This window comes from Sinocyclocheilus rhinocerous, unplaced genomic scaffold (assembly GCF_001515625.1).
Source record: "Sinocyclocheilus rhinocerous isolate Xijiao unplaced genomic scaffold, SAMN03320098_v1.1 scaffold382, whole genome shotgun sequence".
Lineage (NCBI taxonomy): Eukaryota > Metazoa > Chordata > Actinopteri > Cypriniformes > Cyprinidae > Sinocyclocheilus > Sinocyclocheilus rhinocerous.
Genome location: NW_015642829.1, coordinates 1,564,842 through 1,583,493, shown reverse-complemented (window position 1 = coordinate 1,583,493; position 18,652 = coordinate 1,564,842). Strand labels below are relative to the sequence as shown.

General features: G+C 38.0%; 1 protein-coding gene across 8 annotated transcripts in view; it reads right to left on the bottom strand.

Annotated features, from left to right (window-relative positions):
- Window positions 1-16,941, bottom strand: part of caska (calcium/calmodulin-dependent serine protein kinase a) — a 258,155-nt gene extending 241,214 nt beyond the window's left edge. For 6 of the 8 annotated variants that reach the window (XM_016574044.1, XM_016574046.1, XM_016574047.1 and 3 more), the window contains exon 1: window positions 16,275-16,940. In XM_016574044.1, the coding sequence (XP_016429530.1) occupies window positions 16,275-16,333 (59 nt within the window). In that variant the 5' untranslated portion in view covers window positions 16,334-16,940. Of the gene's footprint in view, window positions 1-16,274 lie in introns of all 8 variants that reach the window. The other 2 variants (XM_016574043.1, XM_016574050.1) reach the window with 2 other exon arrangements.
- Window positions 16,942-18,652: the final 1,711 nt, after the last annotated feature.

Genomic DNA, 18,652 nt, shown 5'->3' with positions numbered 1-18,652 from the left:
CTAATATATTTAAAAAATCATATTTACATTGCTGGTAGGTTATCATTGCACAAATTAACACACTCTCTACATTTAAAAAACTAAAAATTAGAAGAGTTCTAAACTAATGCGCTGTCTTCACTGTATCTAACGCACACACACGTTCGGTCACTCAAACAGATCACGTTGCAGCCGCACTCAGACATTCAAGAACAAACTTTTAAGCGCTGCCCCGCAATTTTATCAACTAAATAGCTTAATCGCTCAAGAGCTACATTATCTTTCTCAACAAGGAGCTGGAAACATCATTGTTTCTAAAGGAATTAAAGCCACAGCTTCACTGTTAATAGAGAAACGCGGCAAAACGGTGGTAATTCATACATACACAGCCTCTCTCTCGCTCTCCGTGTCGTAAATGAACAGTTGATGAATGTTGTGGAGAAGCTGCGGAAAACAGGCAGAGGATCTATGTGCTGGTATTTCATGGAAAAACTAGAACAAACAATAAGGCAAAAACCAAAGGGAACAAAGAACAGAATGACTGGTAAACAGACAACCATTACATTCAACAACTCACAAGGAACTAAAGAAAAACTAGGGCTATATATACACACAGAGGACTAACAAGTTTAACAAGATAAGACACACCTGGGGAGACTAATCAAGGGGAACCAATGATCAAACGGACTACAAACTGACTACAAACACCACGGGAGACAGGAAGTGACATAAAAGTCCAGGGCAAGGCACAGAAAGCAAGAAACACAAACAAGAAAGAGTTGATTTGTGAGGAGAGCAATCACGTTTATTTTCTAAAACCAAAATAAAACTGAACAGCTCAAAATTACAAAACAAAACAAACAAACAGACAAACAAAAAACAATATCTTTCAAAAAGGTCTCTTCAGTATAATGGATAAATAAAATAATGTTAAGTAAAATTAAAAAGCCAAAGCCGCCTTGCAGTGGATGTGCTGGTTTGGGCCTCATTGCCGGCTGCAGTCATGTCCTCATCTCATATAAAAAAACACCTCTGATTCACAAATACTTGCTAAGGACCTCACATTCACAAAGTAGCCTTGTTGACAAGTTTGGGTGAGTAAGGGCAAAACACAAAAGATGCAGTACTTTCAGTGACCTGTAATATGCAGTATCACATATTTTGTAGCAGAAATAAACTGCTGCAGAAAAAGCTAGGTCCATGCAAAATGTAATGTGTAACTGCAACACTCATTTCAAATGTAGTGGAGTAAAGAGTACAGATACTCATTCAAAAATGTAGTGAAGTAAAGAGTAAAAGTTGCTAATATCTTTGATACTCAGTACAACTACAAAGTACCCGAAAAGATACTCAAGTACAGTAATTAATTACATTTACTCCAATACTTTACACCTCTGCTGTACACTAACAGATGCTGTCAAACTGCACAGCCTGTTTTCATGGTCAGAAAAAAGTAATACAAATGTGCATCTTCTGTATCATCTGGTGTTTAACAGCCTATGAAATAACTACAACCAGTTTAAGTGCTAGCAAAGTGTGCTTACACCACACAGAACTGATAAGAGATGGATGGGGCTGGGGTAAAAACCAATGCACATCACATGATCAAGAAACACTGGCACTTAGAGAGGCGCAGGCATGACGAAAATGGAATATAGGGTTGGAGAGAGGAGACTGTGAGACAGGTGGCCTGAAGGGAGGAAAGGTGGGCGAGTAGGAGAGATAGATAAAGGAGGGACAGAAAGAAGGGCAGATGTAAGAGAGAAAGGAGTAATGGGGAATGATGGGATCTTCTCCATATGAGCTCGCTGGTGGCTCACATTCAAAAGACAATGGCAATCTCATGCCAGCACCTAAAAAGCTTTTATTCAAGCTACATGAAAGCCTCTGTAATTATGAGTGAGCCATGATCAAGAGGCTGTGCATTACAGTGATTTTACCATACTAACAAAAAGTGGCAAAAAATAAATAAATAAATGAATAAAAATTAATTACTGACACACAGCCTCAAGTGGATGCTTTTATAGAAGTAAACAACTTTAGGATAAAATACACTCATGTTTAATAAAACATAAACATTGATGATCACAATAAGCATGCTATAAACATGCAATAAACACAATAAACTGCAAAGTATGCACACCCTGCTAAATCTTCTGTCCTTTATGATTCCCCTAAATGAACACTACATTAATTAAATATCACATGAACAACCTAGCATTATTAAACTTTATCTCGCAAAAGTGTGGGGTCTGTATATATTTGATTCACATCATACTGGTTTAATATTAAACACTACATTGTGACATTGCTAACTTCCTCTGAGCTGTGGCTGGCCAAAGGGCACAGCATTAATGTGCATCCTCTTATCATGGTCCAGAGAGAAGTTGTAACTGTAATAATATGATTCATACATATACAGGACAAAGACCACAACGCTTTCACTTTCCTTGTAATGTGTGAACATCAAGTGTTACCCTCTTAAAGAACCATTCCCATTATAGATGCCCTGCAGTTGACATGCAAGCAAAGCAAGCAGCACTTCAGGTCAGGGACTACTGTATTCACTTTGCCTCTGACTCACTGCTGCACTAAAACAGTGCTGAGTGGTTACCTAGGAAATATAGTTCAATTTAAGCCAGCCGTTTTTGAGCTGCCAGCCCAGCTGCTGTGTATCTTGGCAAAGCAGCAATAAAATGACTTCAGTTCAAAAGGCCCACCATGAAAGAGGGAAAGAGAAAAAAGGAAAAGATGTTTATAAAAGCTGAAAATGGTAGTGTCTGCCTCAGCAACTCCAGTGGGTTAGTTTGGCCTGTCTGTATAGAGTCAATAAGGCAAATGTCGTGTGTAGCATCCAGACTGAGATAAGCGCTGGGGTCTATCAGAGAGCAGCTTCAGGGGCAGTAGACACAGCAGTGATTGACAGGGGGAAGAATAAGTCTAAAGGCGACTCAGACCAAGAGAGAGACTACGGGCCTCACAGATGAGCTAGAAATATCCTGTTTAGTAATATAATAGGAAGGGCTTTGTCTAATCAGTTGGAGATGATATAATCAAATAGAGGGATATATCAAGGCCAAGTGCACAACATAGATCATGAGGTCTTTCTAAGGCCAATTAAGCAATTCAACAGAGTAAATAAATAAATAATGTTATGAGCACAGGCACAAAATTACAAAGAGATGCACAGAGAGATGTTTTAATGATTGGTTACTGTGCAAATACCTTGTATAACACAGCTATATCTGAGGACTAAGGATGGGCATTTTTCAAAAATACTGTATTCGAATATTTGGGCTCAAGAAAAACAAATATTTAAATGTTCTTTTATTTAAATGACGTTTAACGAGAAAGATGTTATTTTTTAATAATCAAGTTTTTGTCACCATTTCTGAACAAGCTTATGATTAGGCATTATACACCACAATGTTCTACAACAACTTTAAGTTATATCTTAAGTAGGGATATGCCGGTATCAAATTCTCATGTTGCGATTAATTGCTAATGCTTTTATCGCGGTATGCGGTATTATCACGATATTGAAATTTAGTTTTAAAAAAAAGTGCTGTCATGAAGTGCCCACGATAACAATATCGTGCATATTCATTACCGTGATATATCGCATTACCGAATACTGGCACAAGTCTAATCTTAAGGTTTTCTTTTAGTTGAAAACATGCTTAAACTATATACAGTGGGTACGGAAAGTATTCAGACCCCCTTAAATTTTTCACTCTTTGTTATATTGCAGCCATTTGCTAAAATCATTTAAGTTAATTTTTTTTCCTCATTAATGTACACACAGCACCCCATATTGACAGAAAAACACAGAATTGTTGACATCTTTGCAGATTTATTAAAAAAGAAAAACTGAAAAATGCTCAGTATTTAGTAGAAGCACCCATTTGATCTAATACAGCCACAACATTGAAATAAAAATGTAAAGCCTGTACAAATAATAGAAATCGTGAATATAAAAAAATTGGGAATCATGTAAAAAAAATAAAATAAAAACAGTGCACATTTCATTTATCTATTATAACATTTATGTAGTTTTGTTCACTTGGCTGTTTCCATATAAAGGTCCAGAAATTTGTCAAGTTTTTAGTCAGGTGTCTTTTTTAAATATATGAATTATATGATATCATTACGTTGCTGTCTTGCCGCCAGCCAATCGCTGCATTGCTGATCGTGGTTTCGAGTATCGATAAATCTGCCCTTTTCGGGGAACACGAGAACATGCAGTAATCTTAGACAACTTAATCCAGATATTTTAATAAAATCCGCAAATTCGTTTGAAGAACCAAATTAGCTAGAGATCAGTTATCACGATTAGAAGATCTGGCATCTTTCAAATCATCTCAGATGTATTAAGCGTGGTACGAAGAAAGGGCCCCAGGTCATTACAGCGGAAGATGTTTTGTCGTGTGTTGCTTTTTCAAATGCACGTTATAAGCAGGGAGGCGTTTCCTCATCTCAGCGCAACTTACGGGCACACACAAACGCACAGACATTATTTAAAAAACAAAACAAAACGCAATTCACAAGCGTGTATTGAACCGTGGATGTCGTAACGTATGGTTCAATATTACATTGAGAATTGTGACATCCCTAGTGATCACCAAACTCTTTAGACCCCACACTTGAAAATACTGTTTAACAGTCTTCTAAAGACCTCATTTATCAGACCACATTACTCAGGCTACAACCTACATTAAAGGGATAGTCGTAAACAAACAGTGTCAGCTTACGTGCGATTATGCGCCCACGCACACATCATTATGCGACAGAGGAAGTTTGCGCTCCAGACAGTCATGAACGTAAGTGTACGTAAGTGAACGTAAATTTGGTGGTTATTTTGAGATAGAAGTAATATTGACAGAGAAATCTAGACATTTGTAACAGAAAATAAAATAAAATTAATATAGTGCATTTTATTTACAGTAAATTTAAACTTCTATAACTTTTTGATACTTGAATTTTTTGAAAGCATTCCACTTTTGCAATAATCTGCTGATTTTCTTCTATAAAAAGAGACCAACCTTGTGTCTGTATTCTAACGTGTTCATAAATTACAACAATTTAAGTTTGGATAGTGCACTTTCATGCCTATTTTAAAAAATGGGGGGTGACAGTTAAGGGGTTAAGAAACTTGCTAAGTTAACATACTTGTTTATCTGAAAAACAACGCTATATTCAGTTATTCTCCTTTGAAAATGTGCGTTCTGTGTCGGAATGTCTGTTTTTGTTTTGGTCTGTGTGTCTCCACCCACTGACAGTTTACCCAATTGTATTTCGGCACCCCGGGTTGACAGTTGGCGGAAAACACAGCGTATTTCATTTCAGTCATGGAAGCTGCCATACTTGTTTATCTGAAAAACAACGCTATATTCAGTTATTCTCCTTTGAAAATGTGCGTTCTGTGTCGGAATGTCTGTTTTTGTTTTGGTCTGTGTGTCTCCACCCACTGACAGTTTACCCAATTGTATTTCGGCACCCCGGGTTGACAGTTGGCGGAAAACACAGCGTATTTCATTTCAGTCATGGAAGCTGCCAAACGAAAGGTGTCAGAGACAGAGTCAGAGATCGAACATTCTACCCATCCTAAAAAGCCTCGGCATCCATCCAAAAAAGAATACGATAAACGGTATAATAAAAGCCGTATAAATATTGGCGATGCGTTTGAGAGATGGAAACAGCTTAAAACAGACAAAGGTTTCAAAACGAATGATGAGTTGGCTAATTTTCTCTTTGACAGGTAAGTAATTAGCTAAAGTTAGTTAGCTGATGTATCCTGGCTACTAGTAGGAATATTTTAAGTAAATTCATCATTCAGACAGTACTCGCGTTTACACTGTGTTTTGTGGTACCTGGTTGTTAAGACAGCGTGTATTCGAGACAGTGTGGTCGACTAGTGCGGAGGTGTAGACCTATGTGTGTTTTATCCATAAGTCATTGAGGCAGTTTTGTTTGAGAAAATTAACCATTAGATTTCAAATTAAGAAATAAATTATAGTACTTTACACCTCACAATGAATAACAGTCTACTTGATTACGGTTACAACTGGGATGTATGCAATGTATGCAGCCGACAAATACGACCTCTGGAGGACGCAGTAGCAGCCTCCGAAATGAGACAGATTCAGTTATAAAAATCCACATGAGGTGGTTTATAATTTGCAAACAATACAAATATTGCAAGCGTATACATTAGCTGATCAACTTACAGTGTAAGGCTTGATGTTTTGCATCGTCAGGTGCGCTCGTTCCTGTTGGTGTCGTCAATCTGGCAACCTGCGTGTGCGTCAAGTCTGAGGAGGCCGGGTGAAAAAAAACTGTCTCCAATATTTTGAATTTGGACTGCAATATGCAAAATGTCAATCCTACATACAGCACCTTTAAAAGGTAATAAATAACAATGTTGTAAATAATGTTTACTTTCTTGCAAAGACTGATCGTTTCGATTCATAAGACCAGCATCACCAGCAGCCACGAGTATTGATTTGGTCTTGTCTGTATATGTTTTTTTTTTACTCTCAAAAACCAGCAGCCACAGACATGCAGTTTATGAATCTCCAAGGACAACAGTTACACCTAAAAATCTTCTTTACTGTTCTACTGAAGAAAAAGTTTCACCTTCATCCTGGTTTGCCTGAGGGTGAGTAAATTTACATCCTATTTTCATTTTTGGGTGAACTATCCCTTTAACAAAGCTGTTTTAAAATATTCCAGTCTGTCCATAAAAACACAAGAAATTAAAATCAAATACAATGTGTGCTGGAAGAAGGAACATGATGAAATGCAGAGGAAACTGCAGCCATTTACATTCAATTTTATGCAGGATCTTAAAGACATTAAAGGAAGGTAATACAGTGTTTCCCAAAGGATTTTGTGAGACTTGTGGCGGCAGGTGACCTCACATAGGCCTATTAATTAGCATATTTATGACGTCATTGCGTTCAGACAAGTTTTGGCACTGTCACATACAGTAATACACCTGAATGCCCAATAAAGCTGTTCCAGCTGTTTACATATTTTCTGTTGTCATACATAAAGCAAGTATAAATAGTGACTAAAAACGACCCATTAATGCTACATCTTAACCAGGAGTCACTCTCACTATACTCCTTAAATCCTGATTTATAATCGCAACATTGTCTGATAAAATCAACATACATCTACACTAAAGAGTGGCTATATGTGGTGGTTTTGGCTATATTGCTTTTTTGTCTCATGCAGCGCACTGCCTGTGTCTGATTAATAAATTATTTGCACATTAACAGATGAACTATGTTCATATTTATAAGCCCAAACAGTCAGTAAGCGACAGGTGCTTGGAAATGCTGTTTTGTACTTATTTATTGGCCAACTGAATGCACTGCTTCTCTGCCGCTCACTGCAAAGAATAGACGCCAAGAGAGGCGATACCGTCCTGGGAAATTCAGACCTTGCGCTCGTGGGGCAGTACTGGAGAAACTGAACTTCCAACTGAACAATAGCTAAGGTTTATTCAAAAAAGTCGCTAGGTTTGTCAGTATGTACCTTTTATGGAAAAAAGTCGCTAAAAGGGTCTGAAAGTTGCTAAATATAGTGCTAAAGTCGAGCTTGTTGTGTGTGTGAGATGCAGGAGCTGATGGCAGGGGGCGGTGGATATTTGTGGCAGTCAATGTGGATATTGTGGCGGGCCACCACAAATAAATTAATGTATGGGAAACACTGTAATACTTTGTACAACCTGAGGGACAATGCTTTCACTTAGTAAATAATAACCTGCTGGCCTTTTCCACCACAGCACAGATTGCCAAAACTCAACTCATAACAACACAAAGCTGAAGGAAGTCACAACACTGTCAAACTTAATCACATTTCCAACCTTTCGCTCCAAGCTAGATGCTCAAACAAGGCGGTTCGGTGATCTTACCCTCTCATCTGGGTCAGTGTGTCAGTCAGCCTTGAATCAAAGGCAGTGACACACACTCTTACTGACCTCATTACCACACCCCCACGCTCATAAAAAAAACTATTAAAGAGAACATGCTTAGCATGCTGTTAATGAACATATTAACACGTTTTGTGGGGTTGAGGTGAAGTGTAAGGGGAGCTTGCTTTTGTTACAACAATTTTTTTTTTCTGTAGGTGAGGATAAATGACTGAATGAAAGGTCAATCACTGCTGGTTTATCGTGCTTTCACAACAGGATCCAAAATCCTGTGTTTTATGAGGCCGAAGGAAGGTTTGATTTGAGCTCTGTGGGGACTAACCTGCAGGAAACCATGACAGAGTTATCTATGGCTTTCAGTGGACAAAAGAAAGCTGCATAGTTGATATAAAAAACTGGATGACGAGAATTTACATCCTATTTTCATTTTTGGGTGAACTATCCCTTTAACAAAGCTGTTTTAAAATATTCCAGTCTGTCCATAAAAACACAAGAAATTAAAATCAAATACAATGTGTGCTGGAAGAAGGAACATGATGAAATGCAGAGGAAACTGCAGCCATTTACATTCAATTTTATGCAGGATCTTAAAGACATTAAAGGAAGGTAATACAGTGTTTCCCAAAGGATTTTGTGAGACTTGTGGCGGCAGGTGACCTCACATAGGCCTATTAATTAGCATATTTATGACGTCATTGCGTTCAGACAAGTTTTGGCACTGTCACATACAGTAATACACCTGAATGCCCAATAAAGCTGTTCCAGCTGTTTACATATTTTCTGTTGTCATACATAAAGCAAGTATAAATAGTGACTAAAAACGACCCATTAATGCTACATCTTAACCAGGAGTCACTCTCACTATACTCCTTAAATCCTGATTTATAATCGCAACATTGTCTGATAAAATCAACATACATCTACACTAAAGAGTGGCTATATGTGGTGGTTTTGGCTATATTGCTTTTTTGTCTCATGCAGCGCACTGCCTGTGTCTGATTAATAAATTATTTGCACATTAACAGATGAACTATGTTCATATTTATAAGCCCAAACAGTCCCCACAGCACAACCACCTGAGCCCAACTTCAGTCTACTCATCACCTTAACTTTAACTGCGTTTGTAGCCGGCGCCATAGCCAGACTGATGAACAAACACAGACCGGAAGTTAACTTCGGGCCAGGCACGTGCGCCCAATGAAACAGTGTATATAAAGCTTGAAGCATCAGAATCGGCATCGGTATCGGCCGATCACCATGTCAAGAAATTGGTACTCGGTATCGGCTGCAAAAATCCTGATCGGAGCATCCCTAGATTTAAGACTTTAAACACTTGAATTTTGTTTCGCTAGGCTGCACTGCCAGGTCTAACAGAGCTAAATCTGCTGTGCAGCACATTGTGGCCTGAAACTCTTGTTCAGGCTGCTTGATGATGGTTTCATGCATCAGCAAATCTCAATCAGACGGCTAGGATGTTATGGCACCATTCTGCGACTACTAAAGCATTAGTGCCTAAACAACACATTCACTCTGGACTTAAAGCCCACCATCTGGAAGTAGTATACTACTGTAGGGCTGCAACAACTAATCGATAAAATCGATTATTATCGATTATGAAAATCATCGACAACGATTCTCATTATCGATTAATCGGGTCTGCCCACAGTACACGTGCAACGGAGGAGCATTTCCATTTTTGCATAAAGGTCTGTCCTGACAGTCTGTGTTCAATTTGAATCTTTACTGAATGAGCGCCAGCATCCGATTAATTGATTAATCGAAAAAATAATCGACCAACTAATCGATTATCAAAATAATCGTTAGTTGCAGCCCTATACTACTGTATGACCAGTAACAATATATAGAGCCAAATTCAGCCACTAAATCCAGCCCTGCAGTTTGGCATACTACTAGTGCCCATACCTAATAGTTTGCAAAGCCATCTGCCATGGCTGTATGAAACTCAAACAATTAATAGATTTCCAGTTTTTATTCTCCAAAACATCTGTCCTGAACATGAGAACACAAAAAACTAACATAAATATGTCAGTTCTGCTATGAATAACACAATATAAATGGCAACTTGGAGGGTAGCAGCTTTCAGTGTTTTACAAACAGACCGAGAGGCCAGACAAAATATAACAGTGAAATATGGCACTGCAGGCTGGCTTGGTCATCTATCCTGACCCTTTGTCCCGTGCTACATTAGCAATCTGTGCCGTTTATAATAACAGACATAAATACAGCACTCACACACACACACACATATCTTTTATTGAGCTCACAGAACTTGGCCTAAGGAGAGAAGCAGTGTCAGTGGGAGTGTATCTGCTTAATGGACAGCATCCTCTTTACCGCCAAAATCCAGCATGATGCCTTAGGGTGGCCACGAAACAAGAAAGTAGATCACAGACAGCGACAAGCCACAGAGACAGAAAGAAAGGATTTCAATTTTGTGTTTGTGTCATGTGTGTGCATCATTTTGAAATGAAATCAATCAGTCCATGGCAGAACAAGCTGTAGAACTAATAGAACGTTATGACACTAGGGATGGGCGATATCTTATCGTTTGCGATATACCGGTAAAAATTCTCCACACGATAAGAATTCGTCTTCCCGCGATAATAACGATAAAGTCTAGTTGTTGACATATTTCTGTGTGCGACTGTGTGGAGTGACGTGAAGGAAGGCGGACGTGAAATTGAGCAGCTCCTTCTACAATCTGGAACAGGTTTGGATAGGGCTGTACAGTGCGACACAAATCGGTCTGAGCCTTGAGTAAATGTACTACAGTAGAACGTGTGCAACACAGTTTTACATGTGTATAAGCCGTTTACAAACCTGTTGTCCAACAAAGATATTTTAATTTATTGCTACAGCGATCACTGGATACTTCTTCCTGGAGCATTACTTCTACTATGCATATGTGGAGTTTCTGCGCAAGGGCGCCCTCCGGCTTCCAGTATGAATTAAACAGTCATTACATTACGTGTGTACTCAGTAATGCTCACAACACCCTATTTTGGGTAAAAATAGGAAAGATAATACTTTTCTGTAAAGCAGTGGTCGCCAACCCGTCGACCGCGACTGGAGATCTTTATCACTGTCCCAGTAGATTCCGAAAAAAGCAGTAAAATAAGTACAAAAATGCATTACATTTATGGGGTTATATTAATGTATCACTGAAGGGTACTGTCTTCAGAAAAGTTTCGATGGCAATGGCATTTTCTCCTCCGTATAAAGCGCAACTCTACTTTGTTTACAGCGGTAAACAAGGAAACGCTATAGAACACAACTGGGTTGCCTGATATAAAGAGACGTAATCCCCAAAACAGAGCTTTACACTTGCGCAATAAGGAAATATCTGCTAAATGTGCTACTTATCTTTGTCAACCTGGCAACCATGTGCACACGCTCTCTCCACTGAGAATAAACACACTTGCTTTCTGAAAACAGCGGTTAGCTTGCAGTTTAGCGATCTCTGCTCCAATATTCTATTCTCAGAAAAGTGTAATTCATCAACTGTTCATTTACGACACAGAGAGAGAGAGAGAGGCTGTGTATGTATGAATTACCACCGTTTTGCCGCATTTCTCTATTAACAGTAAAGCTGTGGCTTTAATTCCTTTAGAAACAATAATGCTACCAGCTCCTTGTTGAGAAAGATAATGTAGCTCTTGAGCGATTAAGCTATTTAGTTGATAAAACTGCGGGGCAGCGCTAAAAAGTTTGTTCCTGAATGTCTGAGCTTTAGAAACGATGATGTTACCAGCTCCTTGATGAGAAAGATAATGTAGATCTTCAGCGATTAAGCTATTTCGATGATAAAATTGCTGGGCAGTGCAAAAAATTTGTCTAAACGCGAAAAAGAATGTCTGTGCGCGCTGCGTGATCTGACTAAACGTGTGTGCGTGAGCTACAGTGAAGACAACGCATTAGTTTAGAACTCTTCTAATTTTAATTTTTTTAAATGTAGAACATGTGTTAATTTGTGCAATGATAACCTACCAGCAATGTAAATGATTTTTTACAAATATATTAGAATGAGTACATTACAATATAAATTTATTAGAATGAGTACATTATTATTTATGGGCTTAAAAACAAGATGCAAACAATCAGAATATTGTACCTGGTGGGGAGTGCACAATGTAAACATGAAACATATGCCATTACCTATATTGTACTGTGGTACAGTTATGGAGGCCCTTCATAATGCAGAGGTCAGCTGCCTGCTCTGCCAATAGTTAGAAATGGCACTATAGTAAGCAGTGTTTAATAAACAGCTGTTTTTCTAAATTATGCTGAGGTGAAATTCAGTGCAGTCATGTATCGTGATACGTATCGTATCGTGGCCTCTGTATCGTGATACGTATCGTATCTTTGCTGGTGATACACAGCCCTAGATTTTAGCACTAGATTTAGCAACTTTCAGACCCTTTTAGCGGCTTTTTTTCCATAGAATATTCATACTGACAAACCTAGCGACTTTTTTGGATAAACCTTAGCTATGGTTCAGTTGGAAGATTTCGCCAATCCTGTCCCGCGAACGCAAGGTCTGACTTTCCCGGAGAAGTGCACCGCAGCCGACTCATCTATAAATTAGTACAAAACAGCGTTTCCTAGCACCTGTAGCTTACTGATTGTTTGGAATTATAAATATGAGCGTAGTTCGTCTGTTAATATCACATGCACTTTTTTGTTTGTTGTTTTTTTTAGTTTGTTACTCAGACGCAGGCAGTGCGCTGCATGAGACAAAAAAGTAATATCATGATAGTAAAATAGGGCATTCTAAGTCAAAATACTGCAGTATTTCCTCTCTCAATCAGTAGAAAATATGGTTAACACCCGGTCATGCATGAAAAAAAAAAACGTCATGTACCGTGAAACCGGTATAATTTTGAAAAATACCGTGATATAAATTTTTGGTCATACCGCCCAGCACTACTGTAAACAAAACTTACAGTACTTCAGGTCAAAACTGTTCTACTATTTATTTTTTTTTTAAAAACAAGGCAGAGGTAAATATACTTGTATCTACACATATGTTATGAAAACAGTCCATCAAAAGAGTTTCCATTTTTTGCATTGACATTTTGGTTGGCTGAATATTTTTACACCCAAATTCAGTATTTCCCCTGCCATTATATTAGGGGGTGTACGTCTAGAGGCCCGCTTTCGAATGAGACCACCCCCGCGGCGATAGCCCCCAGGGTTCGGGAGTTACAGGTGGTTAAATTCACGGTCCGGCGCCGACGGATCAAGCGATCCCGGGGGGCTACCGACGCGCGGAGGGTGGCGTTCGAGAGGGCTCCTCGAGCTAAAGGGATCCCCTGAATTTGGTGGAGATCCGCCGGCGCGTTCGCGAGATAGTGACAGCAGTCAACACTTTCACCTCAATAAGGACTTGTTATCTCTGTCACGTCATTATAAGTGTTTGATCACCACATTTGAGTGATCATTGCAAAAAAATGTGTTTATGTATATATATTCTGTTTATGTATATACTGTATTCTATATATAGTACCAGTCAAATGTGTGGACACACGAATGGGAAAGTGTCCAAAATTTTGACTGGTACTGTACTATAATATACACAAAGGATATCGGCCTTTTTTTAACTCCCTAATATCAGTATCGGTCCCAATAAACCCATATCGGTCGGGCTCTATTAAATAGCCTTATGTTGTCTTATTTACATGACGGCATGTCATTTCGGTCTCTACGTTATGGTCACGCTCTCTGTATCGCGCACAGTGGAGTTCCGCCCCGATGCGCGCGCACACACACACACACACACACACACACACGTGCGCACACACACAAGTGAGCACACTCCCACTAGTATTTGAAAATATTAAGCCGCAAAACGACTATTTAAATATGAATTCTGCGTTTCTCTGTGTTAATGAATGGCGCAGACGTGCGGTTTTGTTTACCACTCCTACTGAATCGCGCGTGACGCTTGCGGTGATTTTAGCGTCTGCCGTCTCACTAAATGAGGACATAAATACATGAACAACATCTCCAGAACTGCTCTGAGAGTCACTTCATGAGCATTTGATTGTTTCATTTGAGTAAAACAATCCTCATATCATATACACACAGAAATGTAAAGGTATTTATGGCAACCCGTCAAAATAAAAGTTTGGTTTAACTTGAAGGCATTGTGGCAGAAATATATTACTATTGGTCAGTAGAATGTACGTAATGGGCTGCTACTACTACTACTAAAATTATTAAAACCTTATTTTTAAGGAATAATCATACAATATTTCTTCAATGTTTTAATTGTAATATTAAATTACCTTTATTTTCCAAAAAATAAAATGTGGTTAATTTTCATTTTTTAAAAGATAGATTAAATGAATGTTTTATGCCTTAAAAAAATGTAAATACACAACAGAATTTCTGAGCAAAAAATCATAAGGCTATTGTAAGAATAAATGAAACTTGTTTTTATGCTTTCAAATAATTAGACATGCTAAAACAGAATTTGGTCAAAATAAAACATAAGGTTGGAAAAAATAAACCATTTCATAGGGCCCTAAACATGTACTTTTTGTTAAACTTTTAATAAATTGATGTTATATTGTTTAAGTTTCATGATTTTAATTAATTAGACATGCTTTTTGATTAATACAATTTAACCATTAAAAAGGAGTCCAGAAAAAAAATAATAAAACTGAGTGTCTCCCCCCCCACAAAAGCCGTAAACCTAGGGGAAACACTGAAATTTATATAATGTGCTCTAAACATAGTTAGTTAAGTAAAATCCACCACAGTGTGTATGCTAACTATATGTTGTTTTGTTATTATAAGACAGCTACATGTACCAAAATGCTTCTAATTAAATACTTAGAGTACCATGATGGGGGCTCTAATTACATGGAATTTGAAATGTACATGCACTATTGTCTTTACATTGAAACTCAAGCAAACACTTGCACATCAGTGACAGCTGGAGCAAAACTGGTTTTATAACACAAAAATATGAGATTGTCTCATAACAACAATAGTCAATAATCCCATGAGTACAACTACAACCTGAAAATAGTAAGATAACTGTGTTTCAGTTTAATATGAAAGGCTCCAGGCCTGCTGATACATGTGAGGGCTGTACCCTTCACCACAGCAAAAAGTCACCAAACTCGTAATGTGTCTTAACAAAGCTTTAATTTAGAAACAACTTTAATCTCTATGGTGTTACATCCCTATAGCGTTATTCCCTAAAAGGTTCACTTCTTATTACTTTAAGCCTGACTACAACTGTACTACTCTTGTAATGATGTGGTTGAATTGCATATCACTAAAAAAATATGTTTTATTAAGAAAGTGTTTCTAAATGTTACAGATAATTGGTGTGACTGATATTTTTATCAACTTAATGTGTTATGTTTTTTCAATATTGAGTCCAACAATAAATAGCAGCAAATGATCTTAACAATATGCACAAATATAAAACGTAACTATTAGAATAGACCAAAACGAAGATGAAAATGTGACTAGCAACAAGTTTATGAATAAATATATACACACATATATACATACATATATATATATATATATATATATATATATATATATATACTCATAATGCATATTATTTTGTGGTATAATAATGTGGTATAGTAATGTGTCAAACAGCAAAAATAAGATAATAATTTTTCAGACACTTAAAAATAATCTGCATCATATCTGTAATATAAAAAGCAATATTGGTCCATCTCTAATGAATGTAGGAGCAAATCTCAGGTCATTCGGTGAAACATTAACGTCCATTTTGGGCCATTATGGCGATATATTGAAATCAAACAACTAATTATAATAGCCAGAATTCAAAGGATATCCAAAAACGACCACTCATTGTTAAAGACATGCAGTGGCCATTAACAATAACATAATCACAAACTGGCATGACTGCAAGCACAAACCTGATAATATTTCTTGATAATACCTCGATCGATAATACCTTGATAATGACTCGGTTTATTCATCCCAATCCTTTGCTGATATCAGTCCTGACAACAATAAATATGGCTATGCAAAAATGCTCCTGTATTGTACACTAGTTGTAAATGGCATCTACCTGCATGAATGCTCAAAGTACAGACTTCTCTCATCTCTTACACACGCCACTCCCATTCCTCCTGCTTCAGACAACATGCCGTTTTTGAAGAGTTACGACTGAATAGAGCTGTCATGTGCTCGACAGCAGCACTGCACCATAACATCCTAAAATGCAGTGACAATGAGGCTCATCTGACACTAGACAACCTGCAAAAGACGCAGCTCGAGTTACAGACGGACATTTACCCGTTTGTCATTATAAAAGTGATCAAACCGTGACACTTACTTGCCAATGACCTCGCACAGCTCGTAAACATCTTCAAAGAGCACGTCGTCGTCGGCCATGGTCCAACAAGACCGGGGAATTTACACTCCCCCAAAAAATCCGTCCAAACGGTAAATATCAGAGGATTAACCGTTACAGCGTAGATACTTCAGAGTACCTGGAATGTGCGGCGAAAAGAAACGCTGACAGCCGACGTTATCGCTCTCCAAATTCCGATAAACAAAAAAATTATTGATTCCTTTCGGTTTTAAAGGAAAAAAATATCCGTTGGTGGTTCGGTTGAAGCGGGCGGACAGAAGTGAGCGCTCGGTCCGTTTGACTCACTCTGCCCCACCTTCTCCTCCCTTTCTCCCGGCCCCCTTAATCCCGCCACTCGAGGCTGAGGTAATTCAAACGTTAAAAACAACTCCAAAATAATCGCTGTTGAAGTCAAGGAAACAAGTGGGTTAAATCTTCTAAACGCTAAACTAACTCGATTCTGTCGAGCCCAAAAAAAGAACTACACACCGTTTCTGTGATTAAAAAAAAAACGTAGGCTGTTATTAAAGTGCGCAGTTCCGTTGATTCTACTCATTCTTCCCACGCGCAGGGCTTCACTGAAACGCGCGAGGCTTTTCCCTCGCTCGCTCACGCTGGCTGCCGTTGCTCTAGTTCCCCCTCAGAACTCCAGCGCTGCTGCTCGCAGCTTCCAGAAAACCCAAACTCCTCCCACTCAAGGTTATGAAACTGGATTGCCTTACGCCATAATGGCTCCGACAGGACTTTTGTATTCCTGCATAACCCAGCACTACTGTTTGAGCCGAAATGACGACCAGGCTTTTTAGAGTTTGTCAGCCAAACTGACAGTTTCTTAATACGGTGCTAAATGCGAAACGTTAATCAAATTAAACAGCTTTTTGAAACCTTTTATTTACTAGTTTGGCTATACGTCAATATAGTAATGTACACTATATTAATGTAATAATAAAAGTATCTGAAAAAGTGATTAAAAGAGATGTTCTTTTTATCTCAATTTTTTATTCGAATGCAAAATACTTTATTGCCATGATTGTTGTACGTTCAATATTACTAAAGCATTGCGTACATAATAAAAAGCACTCAAATGAATAATAATAATTATTATATATAAATTAGAAATCTCATTGCAACCATATAATCCAAATCTAATCCTTTATGTATTTATGTATTTATTAATTTATTTACTTACTTTCTTACTTACAATGTATACTGATGTGTCATTTTGTTATTTTTTAATAATTGCAGAATTAAATAAAAAATAAAATAATCAAATAAAATGAATGGTTGTAATACAGAGTTAAATATTACATAAATATACATTTTATTGGTATACCAAGGTGTATTTGTAGTCCAATATAAGAAAGCTGACTTAAGGTTTGCAATGAAGGAAAATTGAAATGCATTACTCTGGGTTTTGTCTGCACTTTTTACATTAGTGCCTTTGAATTACTGCATTGATTTCTGTAGCTGATGATTGGTGGGATACACTTGAGCTAATTGGATTTTGTACATTGAATCCATTCATTCAGTCTAGAATTCATTCAGTCACTTCTCAGTGTAAATGTATAGTCTGAGTCCTTAAAAACAGTTGAATCATAGCCTTATTGATGCTGGCATAAAGGCAGCTGACTCAGCTGCAGTGATTTTCAAAGATGAAACTACTAATTCACACACAGACATACACACACAAAATGAGCACATGACTACATGTATTTTTCTGTCTAAAATGCTAAAATGTATCAGCTTATACTGCCATCACTGATTTAGGCTAAATGTCAAACTGTTACTTTTTTAATATGGACACTGAGTTTGAAATTATTATACATCATTTTGACAACACTGAAAGGTAGCTGTTTTTCAAACAATGCATTTCAGGCACTATTGTGTGATTGACAGAGGACATTTGGTATCCTCAGGTGCATTTGATATCCTTTCCCTGGCCAATGATAGCAGGTGAATGGCAGAAAGAGTGACATTGTGTGTGTTCCAGAGTCTGAGCTCCTGAGTGACTTTGCACCACAGGGCAATCAATCACTGTTCCCTTTCATGGGAACTTCGAACTGCGCTATGGGTCGCTATGGGGAACGCCTCGTCATGACCCGTGTCTGAAACATACATTGAAAAAACACCAACAACACATTGGCCGGCGACAGCCATGACGTCACTACCGGTGCGACTATAGTATAAATAGGCGCCGGGAGAACACATCATCCTCTTCTTCGTCTTCATTGACTGTTTTGTTTGAAGCGTGCATTTCTGTGGTAAGAGCGATCTCTATTCATTCATTATGGCGAGCACTAGCAAAGCGTTTAAGAGGATGTGTGCATCCGTGTTGTCGTTGTTTAACATCTGATGACACA